The sequence below is a fragment of the Nesoenas mayeri genome, assembly GCF_963082525.1.
Source record: "Nesoenas mayeri genome assembly, chromosome: 5".
NCBI lineage: Eukaryota > Metazoa > Chordata > Aves > Columbiformes > Columbidae > Nesoenas > Nesoenas mayeri.
The window spans coordinates 58,070,988-58,087,115 of NC_137548.1; the positions used below are offsets into that span (position 1 = coordinate 58,070,988).

Here is a 16,128-nt window from a genome sequence, read left to right on the forward strand (position 1 = left end):
ACAGCATCTCCCAGCAACAAAGTTGTTTTCCAGGCTCTATGCTGAGAAACAAACCAACCAACCAACCCTGTAAATCTCAGGAGTTTATGCTTTTATTTATATTCTGAAAGTGGTCCTTAGATTTATTGATGACCTGATATGAAATTTAAAGCCCAGTTCATAGAGCATCTCAGTAATCCTTGAAACAGTAATAAAGCAATTATTTTCAAGTTCTTTTGTCACTTCCTTCTAGTATTTCTTTAATTACTGTTCTCCTTCTTCAGCTTTCTCCGTCTTCAGTGGTAAAAATCTCTCTGAAATTATCTCAGTATACAGCATTTCCTTATCTGAAGAAACTGTTAAAACAAGAGTCTTCAAGCAGGCCTCAAGAACAGGATCAGCAAAATAGTCAGAAAGATATAAGAACATAATACAGAATATAAATTGCAAATTAATAATATATATATATATAAAATAGTAGTATATTTCATCTTGGCAATACAAATTATATATTCTACATCATTCAGAGAGGATCGGCAAAAATGGGAAGAGCAATATGATGAAGAATAATATACGAGAAACTTGTATCTATTGCACTCTGAGGGAAGTAATTTAAAAGATTAAATGAAGATCCAGTCTCATCAACAGGCAAAGAAAATTATTATGGAGGTGCTGGATGCAAGTGCATTACCAGGATACCATAAGGAGCTCTTCTGCCAAATCACAGGATCCAGATATAGCATGAGGAACAGGAGAGATACATCATCTGCCAAATAAATTCTTACTGGCAGGAGTGTTTTGAACTAAGGACAAAGAGCTGATGTGGTATTCACAAGCTCAGCAAGCTAGTGGTGAATCAGAAGCAGCGAAGATGAGGATTCTAACAAGAATTTTAACTGTAGGAACCACTATGAAAGATAAAGCAGCAAGAGGATAAAATGCAGGGATGTGGATGAAAACAACAGTAGCAGATACTTCAATTATGGACTTGAATCATTGAGAGCATAATAATGTGTATGAGTGAAGGGGGAAACTGTTAAGACAGGAAAGCTTTGTGACACCCCAAATTTTTGGCCAAACCCAGTTTAAATTGTTGGTGAGATATCTGGTATGGCAATACAGAAATTCCCACAAAAGCAGGTGATATACATAAATATATTAGCAACTTATCTCCCCTATCATCTGTAAGTATTTGCTCTCTTCTGAAAACATAAAATAATGCTGCTCCAATCATGACAGATGATAATGCCTCAATGAAACTCAGTTCAAGAAAAGAAACTGCATTTTAACAAAGAAAATTAAGTTCCATTCTACTGGAATAAGGAGGTACTCATCAGGAGGTGAAGCTGAACTTACAGATATGGAAAATGCATGGGACTCAGTTACTTCAGATTTGCATTCCATCACTTCAAGGTCAGAAGCTTTACCAAAAAATTTAATTAAACCAGCAGAAATTCTTTCATGGTGAAGATTTTAAATGAAGCAGTATTTCTGTAACACTGTAATCCCTCCTAGAAATAACAACAATGTAGAGAGATGGGCTATAACCAAATTAAAATTGCTGCAGTCAAACCAGAGTTCTGTATTATTGCTAGAAAATGAGTTCAAGTAGAATCAAGAATAGTTACAAATTATGTAATCCAATGCTTGTGGGAATACAATGGAAAGGTTTCTGTTTATTCTAGGAGTCAGTTCCTCACTTAAAGAACAAAACATTTACTACAACATCTACCTTTACTTCTTATTTTAATTGGGGAAGAGTGGGCAGGTTTTTTTGTTGGTTTTGTTTGTTTGTTTGTTTTTTCCTGGCCAAATACTTCCTCCCACAAACCACTAAGGAAAGGAATTGCAGATTGCAAAGTTCTTTAAAATGTTTCTCATGATGTTATCATTCTGGGAAAGCAAGCTTCTTCAACAGAGCAAATTTACTACAGTAATTCATTTCAAAAATTCCTTGTAATGACACATTAAAAAAATCCTGTAATTGGTCTCTCCCACTAATGCGCTAAACCCTCATATTACACTTTACTGTTTTATTTCATCCAGATTACTTTTCACCTAAAAGTAGTTTTGGAAGTGAGATCTGCTCTACCTGCAAAGACATAAAATCTGTTCTGCATGTATTATGTATTTATTCACAACCAAACTACACTAATGAAAATCTTAAGGATCAAAGATTACATTTTGGCATCAGTGTTTGCAAGTGATACTGCAAAACCGCTCAGCCACAGTTAACAAGAATCCCCAGATCCCCGTTTTAATTTTGTCCTGGTTTTGTCTGGGATAGAATTAATTAATAGTGCCATGTTTTGGGTGCAGAATGAGAATAATGTTGATCATACACTGATGTTTTAGCTGTTGCTAAGTAGTCAAGGACTATTCAGCTTCTCGTGTTGTCTTACCAGGTACACAAGAAGCTGGGAGTGAGCACAGCCAGGACAGCTGACCCAAACTGGCCAAAGAGATATTCCATACCATATGGTGTCATGCTCAGTATATAATTTGGGGGAAGGTGGTTGGCGGAACCACTGTTTGGGGACAGGCTGAGCAAGTATTGATCACCGGGTGGTGAGCAACTGCATTGTGCATCACTTGTTATTATTGTTATTATTATTATTGTTGGTATTATTATTATTATTTTCCTTTTCTGTCCTATTAAATGGTCTTTGTTTTAATTTATGAGCTTTCCTTTTTTTTCCAATTCTCTCCTCCATCCCACTGGGGTTATGAACGAATGGTTGTGTGTGGTGTTTAGCTGCTTCCAGGGTAAAACAACAAGAAATGTTAAAAATATTTTGCTTTTACAAAAAAAAAAAAATTACTGAACTATAATCTTTATGCGGAAGGAACGTATAGTGGATTTAATAAAAAACCTTGACTGGAAGAGTGTTTGGAAATATTGACAGAACTTTGACCATCACCTTACTATTCTCTTCCATGACCCCACTCCTGTTCATAAGCACCTGCCAAGTGACCACGCTATACTCTCTCAAAATTCAATAAAAAACTGCTTTTATGTCATGTTTATAAAAGCTTTAGCCATAGTTAACACACTGGTGGACAGAAGCACCAACAATATTGATGACTAATACTGTACCACAGCTTCCTTGCAGTGCCTCAAACTGTCTGGCTTCAAGTATTATTATTAATTTCAAATTCATATTGTAAGCTCTTGAGGATGAGGATCTTTGTGTGCATTTGTACAAAAGCAAGACCAGCAGTTCTGGTCCATAATTATGGCTCCTGGATCCTCCAGTAATGCAAATAATGCTAATATACACATTGATAATATTGTAAAATATCTTAAATCAGTCTTTTGCCTGTCAACTTGGATATGTGCAAAATGAGTAAGATATCTGAAAGAAGAATTGTTAAGTGAGACAATACATGGAAATGCAATTTATGTATTAAATTAAGATTTAAAAATCTAGCTTATATTGTAAACATACTGTGTGGTGTTTTAAGCTACACTAGCATCAGAAGTCTAGGAACTGACCTTGATGTAAAGGATAAAAATGTATTTTTTCCTTACAAAATATGAATCATGTGAAAGGATTAACATCCAACCCTATCCCTGCAAAAAGGGCATGTATGTCATGCCCTTTTACACTTTTCACTAACATTACCACTCACTCATTCCTAACAAGCCAGACTGGTATCCAAGTTGAACCATTACAATCTCTGCTGATAAGAAGAAGCATTAGAGCCCTGAGAGAGAAAGAACAGCATCATCCAACGATGAAAGCTAACACATATTCTTTTGATACTTATTACTTCATTTGAAGAACTGCAGAAAAAGCCGCCTTCTCTCCTGTGTGATGTCCTTAAATACACTGCTGTTTGTTTTATAAGAGTTACATAAAAAATAGGAACCACTTAAAGTCCACCTACATATATTTTCTTATGTGGTTCAGCTTCTTCCATAGTATGCACTATACGATACAGGCATGTTCTTGCTGGTTTTTAAGCATACAACTTCATGCATTTCTACATTTCAGAGATTACCATTCTGAGAAAGGATAAATAAGCATAGCATTGAAAATAATGTTATTTAATACAATTTCAGTCACAAAAACATTTCCATAGACTAAGATAGTATCAGAACTGTCAGAATAGAGATACAAGAAGAAAATTAATGGAAGCAGACAAAACTTCTTGCCAAGACAATAATGGAAGCCTTTCAGGATGGGAGTTTCCTAAATTAAAGCCAATGATTCAAGAGTGGAGAATTTTAAAGTAGAAGTGATTTCATCCCAAGCACATCAGAGTAAGACAGAAATGTCTGGAAGGAAAAACAGCAACAGGATAGATTGAAAATATTTCAGTATAGAAAGCTAATGCATTACAGGAAGTCTTTCTAACTTTATAGAAGATTAACAGCATGTTGATGTTTACGAGAATTACTTGTGCCAATAGCAATTGTGCAGAAATACAAGTTAAGAATGAAAACTCAAACGTCAAAAGCCCACTAATTTTGCTCTTCAAAATTAACTGCATCATTCACTAACTTTATGCAATTCCCTGGTATTTACACTAATTCTAAAATATATTATTATTTGTTATAAATTAACAGAGATAATATTCCACTGTGTTTCACAGTACAGTTTGATCAATATTTCACTTATTCCAGTTGATACTAACTGTAAAATTTGAGTGATAAAGACATAAAAATGGAATCCATTCTTCTCCCATCAACACAGATTTCTACATCAGCCTTACATTAGGAAGCTTCTCTGCGACTTTGTAGCTGATGCTACACAACAGGGAGCATGTTCCAAATTATGATGCGTCTGTTACATAACTAACCTTGGATTGGGTCTCTCTTGGAAAAGCATTTGATGGTAATAGTCAAAATATGATAAACTACTCTGAATTTCTCTAGCACTGCCTCTTTAATCTTCAGAGAAAGCCTTTATCCTTATAACTGGGAATCCTTCCCACACCTAACAGGCTCTGGAGTAAAGTGGTCATTTATTTAGGCATTTCAAGGAGTAAAGGCTTTCTTCCATTGGATGTCTGTTGTAACTGTTACTGAAAATATGGTAATTCATTTGAACTAGAAAAAGCACACTCTCAAATGAACTTCATTTTATTATTATGCTATGCAAAGGAGCACATATATTTCACTGTGGAAAACATCAATTATTTATACTGGTGTCTTAACATCACAGTATCACAGTATGTTTGGGATTGGAAGGGACCTCAAAAGATCATCTAGTCCAATCCCCCTGCTGGAGCAGGAACGCCTGGGTGAGGTCGCACAGGAACATGTCCAGGCAGGTTTTGAATGTCTCCAGAGAAGGAGACTCCACAACCTCCCTGGGCAGCCTGTTCCAGTGTCTGTCACCCTTACTGAGAAGAAGTTTTTTCTCAAATTTAAGTGGAACCTCTTGTGTTCCAGCTTGATCCCATTACCCCTTGTCCTATCATTGTTTGCCAACGAGAAGAGCCTGGCTCCATCCTCATCACACTCACCCTTTATATATTTATAAACATTAATAAGGTCACCCCTCAGTCTCCTCTTCTCCAAACTAAAGAGACCCAGCTCCCTCAGCCTTTCCTCATAAGGGAGATGCTCCACTCTCTTCATCATCTTTGTTGCCCTACGCTGGACTCTCTCCAGCAGTTCCCTGTCCTTCTTGAACTGAGGGGCCCAGAACTGGACACAATATTCCAGATGTGGTCTCATCAGGGCAGAGTAGAGGGGAAGGAGGACCTCTCTTGATCTACTAACCACCCCTCTTCTCATACATCCCAGAATGCCATTGGCCTTCCTGGCCACAAGGGCACAGTGCTGGCTCATGGTCATCCTGTTGTCCACCAGGACCTCCAGGTCCCTTTCCCCTACACTGCTCTCTGATATGTGGAATACATGGAATACTTCCAGATTCGCATTTTATCATTAACTTAATTTTTTTTTTTTCTTAAGTCACAATTTTGTACTCACCTTGAAGATTATTTTTTAAAAAAACCTAAACAAACTTAAACAAAACCCACTTAAACACAGACTAATGTATTTTTCATCTAGAAAACGCTACTGGGATAATTCCTAAGATGACTGGAATAAATGTTCTGTACTATATTAAAAAGTGTTAAGTAAAATGATTTAACAGATTTTGGTAATCTTTTAAAAACACTGAATAAAGCAATCCTCCTATTTTATGTAATTCTATTTCCTTCTCAATAGAGAAAGGCATAGATGTGTGGACTACAAATGATAAATGGGCAGACATGCAGATGAACAGCCAAACAATAGCTAGAGATTTCATCTAGCACTAGCCTGCAAAAGGCTTTTCTGTTTCATTGCAAGTTCTAGAACAAAATCAGCATCACTATCCAACTGAAATATTATTCAAAAATTGGTGGTTTACAAGCAATTAAAAAAAAAAATTAAAAAATCAATCCTTCCTTCCATCCTCCCAATAATTATGTAATTTGTTCACCTAAAATTATGAGGCAGTCTCCAATTCATCTCACAGTGTTATGCTAGATGATGAATGTCAGGGTTAATGTAATACATCCTATCTGTGAGACAGTTCAGCGCATTTGGGTTATTTTTGCTGAAACCAGATCAGCACTCTCCAAGTGTACAGGAAGCCATTAAAACCAACAAATGACTCTGAAATCTAAATGAAATACTTATACTGCTCTGGCTACTGCAATTTAAATAAATGCTCATCTATAAAATACGTATGTTCACTCAAGATTACTATACAGAACAAATTCTACTTTCAGAACAGTATATTTTTATTATATCACTTCCTGTATTCAAAAACAGGTCATCAGAACTGTCATTTCTGAATGCCAAGTAACAAAAATGTCCAGATCCATTACTATTGACTATGTAATGTGGATGATTATACACAAATGAAGGATATAATTTTAATTACAAAATTTTGAAAAAAAAAATCCCCTGGAAGTGAGAACATTGTATTACAATCTGCACATTCAGGTTCTGCAAGGGTTGAGAGGTGCAAGAAGGAATGTTTGATGTGGCTGCCAAACGTCATCTTGGTTGAAAAGGGAGGAAAGATGGAGACTTGGCAAAGAACAACAGTGAGGAGGGGAGATTTGCTCCCTCTGCTTGTTGTCCATCAGACAGGCTGAAACTGGTGCCTACCACTGATCACCACTCCTGCTGCACACTAAACCTTCGAGAAATGCACTGCAGCTACACGACATCTTGCCGCAAAGGCAAAGAGACATAACTGAAACAAGACTGTCCAAATACCGTGAATGTCACAGTGCCAGGTCACAACTGTCAAAGTGTCTCCCTTGATGAGTTAATAAAATGAAAATATTATTAAGATATACCCTTTTCATTTTGTCCTTTCTTCCCACATTTAGAAAAAGACCGATTTTCTGCAGCACCAGGGAATACTACATTTCTATTCTATACACAAAAAAAGTGATCGCATACCAAATAAGCATGGGTCATCCCTACCGAAAAAACATGGAAAAATTCTTTTATCTTCATGTATAAATACATTTTATTTATATTGTTTCAATTTAAACAAAATTCCAACAGTATTACTAATGGTAAACTAAACCCTTTTTCTAAACCCAGAAGCAAAAGATGTGTTTGTTTTTCTGACATTAACAGTACCCATCAAAGTCTACTGTCACTGATGAGTCACATTTTACTAGCAGTTCATGTCCAATATTTAAAATTTTTGAAAAGCATTGTGACTATTTTTTCTAGAAAAATTCAATTATTTCTCCAGGCCACAAATATGCAACCAGTACTGACTTCCTGTCTATGAATTTAATCCCACCAGCTACGAGTGCAATCAAATCCTGCCTGATCAAGTTTCACAACAGATCACTCACCAGACTTCAGGAGCTGGAATTCTGACATTTCACCAGACAGCCCAAGAGCTGCTAGCATGCTGTACACAGAGTGATGTTTCTTGTTATTTTAATTAGATGCATGTAGAAATACCCTAGACTAATCTTTACACAAGCAAAGACATTTTGTCTGTCTCACAAGACCTGTTAGATCATGCAAGATTGTTCCTTTCTATGTATTTTTTACTGTTTTCCCAATAATATTTTAAAATACCTCAAGGCTAGAGCATTCACTGCTTCATGAGAAGACAATTTCAGAATCTAACCAACACCACCTCTAGGATTATATTTCTCTTACTACTCAGTTTCTTGGTTTCATCTGCCAGACTTACAGGAAAACACATCTTTCTCATCATTTATACACCTCAAACACTTGGTGTCTGCACTATGTGTGGCCACATACACTAAATCTATTTAGGAAGAACAGGTAATTGTCTCATTAATGCTCTGCTTTGTGTTAGGTAAAAAAAATGAAACTTAACATTTCATATACACAATAGATCTTTCACAAAGGAACTGTGATGTTATGTAACAACTTATTTCATTTGAACAGGAATTACATTAACAATAAAATGCTGTAACATGAAATCCCATCATAATTTCCCATCAAAGTGCTATAGCAAACATAGTTTGTAAAATATATATTTGACTGATATAACTCTACAACATTTTTAGATTTACAGGTTTTCTCACTGATAACTCAATTTGAAATACCACCTGTGCAGTAATACCAATGCACACACAAATCAAATTCTGGTCTACTCCTGGCTACCAAGAACTTTGTGCAGTTCCAACAAGGCTAGGTGAAATAATATTTAGTATGCTGCTGGAATTAAACATGGTATCCTGCGAATAGAAACTTCAGTAAAAACAAGTACATACTACTTAACCATTCTTTGGAATTCAGAAACACAATCACACTTGTAGCAGAAGACAGACAGTTCTGCATATTGCAGCAACAGGATTGGAATAACTATGTTCTGCCTATAAAAAAAATGAAATGCAGCTTCAAGTGTGTGTGTGCATGTGCATGTGAATGTAAACTACACTCTATATAGTAATTAAATAAAATTGACAAGCAACTCAGCAGAAAAGGCCATGACATAGTTTGACAGTGCAAATATACCAGTTTTCCTGAAGGTATTTTAATAAAAGACAAATAGTCCCCCAAATGACCTTAATTTTAGTTTGTACATTCCTCTGGACTTATCAGAGACAGAACAGCAATATGCTGTGTTAAGCAACAAAACTTTAATCAGTCTATCTAAGATTTCGGTAAAGGGAAACCCAGTGAAAAGAGAACTTGTAAACTGTTAATACATTAAAAAGCAGGGAGCTCAAGGGAGAAAAGTAAAGCAGCAGGATTTGGTATTATTTCTCCCCAAAACAGGAGAAGAGGAACATTAGTTTAGTGTAACTCCAGAACAGGAACCCCTGAAAGGGTTATAGAGATGTTAAAGGGTTGAAAAATGCCACCCATTTTTCTTAAATTAAAGAATACTGATACAGAACATTGTTTCTACGCAGGTTCATGCCAGGTAGAACACACTTACTCCAGTCTTGAAAACCTCTAGAGAAACTGAAAAATGCTGCAAAATGTTTAATTTTTGCTTGAATTTGAAACAGAACCTTAAACTGTTAATTTTAACTAATCACTGCAAAGTTTGTCCACTGATGTTGTGTTCTGAACAACACAGTTCGTGTTTAGTAGGAATAGTTTCATATCAAAATAAGTACTTTTGCCAAAGAATTGTATCTAATGGGACATACCAAAGGGGGCCATCATTGAACCTGAGGATTAGAACTGGGAAAAACAAAATTCTTTTTCTATTATGCATTAACAGCTGGCTTTTGTAAGTTAGCAGTCAGGTTACTTTAATTTTTAATTCAGGTCTGGAACACTAAAAAAATGACAATGTTTTTTACATCCGGGGGCTCACAGTTTTCTGAGTGTATAGGTTATTTCAGATAACTTTTTGTGAGAGACATGGTGTGAGACCTCAGTACTCCTATCAAAAATACAAGCGTAAACAAGAAATTACTTAAAGATATTCTATATTCAATCCAGCTTTTGGCTCTCCTTGATTATGAAATTAAAACTTATTGAAGCTTATTTCAACACTGTTCAACTACTCTGTGCAAAAAAAAAAAAGTAGCATTATTTTTACTGCCTTTTTTTTTTTCCTACTTGAGTAAACTTTACCAAATGAGGAATCTAACCAAACTGCTACTACACCCCAAAATACTCTCTGTACCTCCCAACATAAAGGGCTCTGTGGACTTTCTTGGACATTTTTATTAGAAGAACTAAAAATCAGAAAATAAAACGAAACTAAAGCCAACTTTTCTTCATAATGTAGGATTAATGTAGTAGTAAGAATAAAATAGGGAAATGGAAAATCTCTATAGCTCATTAGCTCTTTCTCCAAATTAGGTATTAGTGGCAGCAACAAATGACAAACAACTCATGATTCTACTACTCAAAGACTTAAAAGAGATTGAACAAAAAAAAGATGAACTTGTAATTAACGATGGGAGAAAGTTTATTTGCTGGGATTGAAAAACTTCATGTCTTACCATGCTAGCTTATATAAGAGAATGAAAATATTCTGTAGACTCCAGCAAGCAGCCTTGTGGTACTATGTACAGCTCTCAAATAAAGCCCATTTAACTTTTTCAAAGATCAAACACAATGCAAGAAAAGAAAAGAAAAAAACCCAAAAACGAAACACAAGAATTTGAAAGGAAACATACAGCTAAAAGAAACTGAAATTAACAACTACACAGACTGAAAACCTAACATGTACTTTTTGGCCGATGCTTAACATGCGAGATTAAACAAAAAAGCACTTTAATAAAGTTTTTTCACAGTAATATCAGCAATTGTTCTTTTCAGTTATTTTGTTGACCAGTTACAATTCAATGATAATTCTCTAACCCATTATATAAACCTGCATTTAGTTCTGGTTAAGTTTTTCACAATCATCATCACCCAATATCATTAAATTTAATTCTGAAACAATGTCCATAATACCCTATTAAAAGATTTCCGTTGGCATCAATGAATTTTACAATGAACCACCTAACCTGCCTGTCCTGTCATCACTTTCTTCATTTTAACAAAGCATGTAACGTAAATAAATACAGAATCGAGTGGTTTTCAATAAAAACTCACCCTATAAAAAGCAGTCGTCAGGGGTAGCAATGCTGCAGCAATGGTATATTCTTCCGAAGATGAACAATCCTTCAAGAAAAACATATGAAGAAAATAAGCAAAACCATTTTCAATGTCATAAATTGTAATTTAATTTCTGCCTTATGGAGTCTCTCTGGTATCTTTTCTATACACAATGTAAGTTTTAATCACTTGATATCATGTAGAATAACATATATTTATGTGTGCGTGTCTGTGTTCACATAAATATCTTCTGCCTAATTCTGCTAGACAGGTATTGCTATGATACTTCGCATTTAGGAATTTACTAGCACCTTTGTCACTCCTGTGTCTGAAATATAATTTCACCATCATGATCTGCATATAAAAAGGAAAGTATTCCTTGTTGAGGAAACAATAAAAATGTAGCTTAATTCCATCTGGGTCAGCAGCAAATTTGACTAAATGGAAGTGATGTGATGACCAAAGAACGCACTTTCAAAGAGCTTACAAAAAGAAACTGACATTTCACATGAAATAATCACCTCTACAAAAGTTTGGCACAAGGTTAACTTTAAAAGAAGACGAAAACCCATTCTCTTTGCAGTCTCAGAATGACTCACTCAACAATCAAGTGTGTCGTTTGTGTGTCTCTAAGCTGAAAAGGGTATGACACAGTAAATGAACTAGTAATTACACTGATGAAAATAGTGATTTTATTATGGAAGTATTTTAAAAGAAACCAGAATTGGAATGTAACTTAATATTTAAAAAACAAACTACTTGCATTTTTAAGACATTAAAAAAAAAAAAAAAGAGAACAAAAAAATACTCAACGAGAGTTTAAAAAGTTACTTTTTTTTTTTTTTTACAAGTGTCTACTTTTTTTTCATTAGCTCTTTTTCCTGGTACTGAAGAACACAATAATGCACATAATTCTACTAGACAAATGTATCACTGCTGTGCCCCTGGATGATGAATGGCGAACCAACATTTCCATTTGAACATTTCATTTCAATATTTTTAACATTCATTCTTGCAATGGGCACTCTCCAAATCGAAACACACTCTTATTAAGTATCTATAACATCTGACCAAATTCCAAAATTGAAACATGTCAAGTGTTTCTCTGCCAGACTTTTCTTTTATACTTTCATCTCATTTCAGAGTTCTCTAAAACACAGCAACTAGGAAAAAGTTGGCACCAGCCAACTGTGACAACACAAATAGAAAATCTGCATTACAGGAACAATCATGTTAAGGATCATTAAGGATGTTATTTGCATTCATCTCACTCTTCTTTCTTAAATGGCTGCTGAGTGATTCTGCTGGTTTAAAACAATAAGACCAAAAAACTCATCACAAGACTATTTTACTTCTCATGGACTTTAAAAGTGTGTTTCATCCTTTGTGGTTTTCCAGCAATGAATACTTCATCTTCTACTACTTTAATCAAGCTCACCTAAATGGAACACCAATGTCCATGCACCGTACTATACAGTAGCATTTAGAAAACGACTGACATATGTATTCTCAAAAGGGGGTACAACAAGTTAATAGATGTGAAGCTGTATTTCTGCACAGTTACTGAAGGCTTCAAAATGCCTAACTCTGCATGTGTGCTAACTGTACATGGAAAACACTTCACACTTCATAACACATTCCGATCTGGTAGAGGAAAACAGTAAGAAAAGTGGACACCAAGAAACTCAACATATGTTTTAATGACGCTTTTCAGTATTGTGGTATCTATATAAAAAACCCAAATTAGTTTGTAAGATGTCAAAACAGTAAGACTAAAGGACAGTGTCAGCTGGTTTTGATTTCCAATTTCTGCACTATTTCCTATTATTATCTATATCCTTGACCTCCACTTGGAATTTAGCACATGCATTTCTAGTTTAATAAAAAGATATGATAAATACTGTTAGTACTTTTTCACTTAATCAGAAAACTTCCCATTTAAAATACGACTTTACAACCTTTAGGAATGCTCAACAGTTTTCAAAGAAATAAATATCTTATTTGTGTATGTGCTTATTTATAACCAGGTATAAAATGATCCATCCTCATACTTTCAAATTATCTACCTAGTCCCTTAGCTCAAATTATTTGTAAGAGTTTTGACTTTTATCCAAAATATACATAAAAATATCTTTATAAAAACTGAGCAATGTATCTTCACCTAGAGAGCATTCAATACTCCAAGAGCTAACATATGTCTCAAAGATATATATCATCATCACATAAACAACACAGTAGATTATTTTTCCATTCCTTCTCGAAAGTATGAAATTCTTCACATATTTTATGTCAGCAATACCCCCTGGACTTGTAGTATGGAGGTATTATGTATTATCTATTTTTTTCCTTCTCCAGCATGTGACAAGCCATGAAAAATAATCTCAGTTAGGAATAGACTATCATACTGCTGTTTTAAGAACAGTGAAATTAATTATCTATCTGCTTTGTAGCTGCATGACAGAATGCCACAGTTCAGAGAATCACAAAATCCTTTAGGTTGGAAAAGACGCTTAAGATCATCAAGGCCAACTATTAACCTAACACTGCTAAGCCTACCACCAAATCATGTCCCTAAGTGCCACATCTACACAACTTTTACATATCTCCAGGGATGGTGACTCCACCACTTCCCTGGGCAGCCTGTTCCAGTGCCTGACAACATGAAGAAAATTTTCCTAATACCCAATTTGAATTTCCCCTGGCACAACTTGAAGCCATTTCCTCTTGTCCTATCACTTGCTACTTGGGAGACCAACACCCTTCATGGTCCAGCCTCCTTTCAGGTAGTTGCAGACAGTGATAAGGTCTCCCCTCAGCCTCCTTTTCTCCAGGCTGAACAGCCCCAGTTCCCTCAGCCGCTCCTCATCAGACTTGTGCTCACTTCCCTGGTCCTGCTGGCCAAACTATTCCTGATACAAGCCAGGAGGCTGTTGGCCTTCTTGGCCACCTGGGCACACTGCTGGCTCATGTTCAGCCACTGTCAATCAACACCTCGAGGCCCTTTTCGGCCAGGCAGCTTTCCAGCCACTCTTCCCCGAGCCTGTAGCGCTGCCTGGGGTTGTTGTGACCCAAGGGCAGGACCCAGCACTTGGCCTTGTTGAACATCATACCATTGGCCTCAGCCCATCGACCCATCTGGTCCAGATCCCTCTGCAGAGCCTTCCTGCCCTCCAGCAGATCAACACTCCCACTCAACTTCGTGTTCCCTGCAAACTTACTAAAGGTGCACTCAATCCCGTCATCCAGATCATCCATAAAGAAACAGAACTGGCCCAAATACTGAGCCCTGGGGAACACCACTCATGACCAACCACCAACTGGATTTAATTCCATTCACCACAACTCTTTGGGCCCGGCTCTCCAGCCAGTTCTTCACCCAGTAAAGAGCACACCCATCCAAGCCATGAGCAGCCAGTTTCTTTCACAGAATGCTGTGGGAAATGGTGTCAAAGGCTTTACCAAAGTCTAGGTAGACGATATCCACAGCCTTTCCCACATCCACTAAGTTGGTCACCTTGTCATAGAAGGAGATCAGATTAGTCAAGCAGGACCTGTCTTTCACAAACCCATGCTGACTGGGCCTGATCGCCTGGTTGTCGCAGACATGACATGTGATGGCACTCAAGACAATCTGCCCCATAACATTCCCTGGCACTGAGGTCAGACTGACAGGCCTGTAGTTCCCCAGATCCTCCCTCTGGCCCTTCTTGTAGATGGCCGTCACATTCACCAACTTCCAGTCAACTGGCACCTCCCAGGTTAGCCAGGACTGCTAACAAATGATGGACAGTGGCCTGGTGAGCACCTCCGGCAGCTCCCTCAGAACCTATGGGTGGATCCCATCTGGCTCCATAGACTTGTGCATGTCTAAGTGGTGTAGCAGGTTGCTAACAATTTCCCCTTGGATTATGGGGCCTTCAGTCTGCTCCCCATCCCTGTCCTCAAGTTCAGGGGGCTGGGTACCCAGAGAACAACTGGTCTGGCTATTAAAGACCGAGGCAAAGAAGGCATTTAGTACCACAGCCTTTTCCTTGTCCTGTGTCACTATGTTTCCCCCCACATTCATTAAAGAATGGAGATCTTCCTTAGCCCTCTTTTTGCTGCTAATGTATTTGTAGAAACACTCTTATAATTGGGCTTTGGCCCTTCTAGTTTTCTCTCTGCATAACCTTATTGCACCTTTGTAGTCCTCTTGAGTTGCCTGCCCCTTCTTCCAAAGATCATAATCTCTCCTTTTTTTTTTCCTGAGTTCCAGACAAAGTTCCTTCTGTCCTCCTAGCTCATCCTTTGGCACATGGGTACAGCCCACTCCTGCACCTTTAACACTGCCTTCTTGAAGAACAACCAGTGTTCCTGGACTCCTTTGCCCTTCTGGACTCCCTCCCAAGGGACTCTGTCAATGAGCCTCCTAAAGAGCCCCTAAGGCTAAGAGATGTTGCACTGAAATCTCACCATCTCAGTTTTACAGGCAAACCAAAGTACTGGAAATGTCATATATGTATAGCATGCAATTAACTTAGACTACTGAAACAAGGAAATCCAGCTGCCTTATGTGTTATAAAGCCTTTACCAATTGTGAAAAATATCTCTACTGCTACAGAAGCATACAAATTAAATACCATAAAACAGTTAAAGTTGTCTCCCTAATTTGCATGAAATAAAGCTGAAAGACATCTGAGGAACAAAAATTATTTTCAGCAAATTCATTTCCTAAAACAAATGTCTTATGACAACGAAATACAGACTTACACCATGCGATGTGCAGAATAGTGCTTCGAATCCATGCCTAATTGAATGAAGACCTGGCACATTATTCTGGCCACACATTCAGATAATTACTGAAGTCTGTAGCAGATTAAAAGTGTTACAGTAATTCATGTGCATTTAAAACTAAATTGAATTGACAAGTGAATAATGAGAGTATTTTTCATTACATTGCTTACTTTGATAATACACGTGATTTACTTTTATGTTCCGCTCAGTTTAAATACAAAGCAAAACTTTCGCGGTTAGATATTTTCATTACATTGCAGAACTGACAGCTAAAAGTTACAGATTTTGACCACTTGGATGGACACATGGGACCGCTGGTATCTAGAGAGGAGTGGCAACTATTACCCTTC

At 36.8% G+C, this 16,128-nt stretch overlaps 1 protein-coding gene across 4 annotated transcripts in view; it reads right to left on the minus strand.

Annotated features, from left to right (window-relative positions):
* The window catches only part of SBF2 (SET binding factor 2), a gene marked incomplete at both ends in the record, with an annotated part of 265,908 nt that overhangs the window by 61,421 nt on the left and 188,359 nt on the right, over positions 1–16,128 (minus strand). For all 4 annotated transcript variants that reach the window (XM_080346104.1, XM_080346103.1, XM_080346101.1 and 1 more), the window contains one exon: positions 11,003–11,071. In XM_080346104.1, coding sequence (XP_080202230.1) covers positions 11,003–11,071 — 69 coding nt within the window. The remainder of the gene's footprint in view (positions 1–11,002; positions 11,072–16,128) is intronic.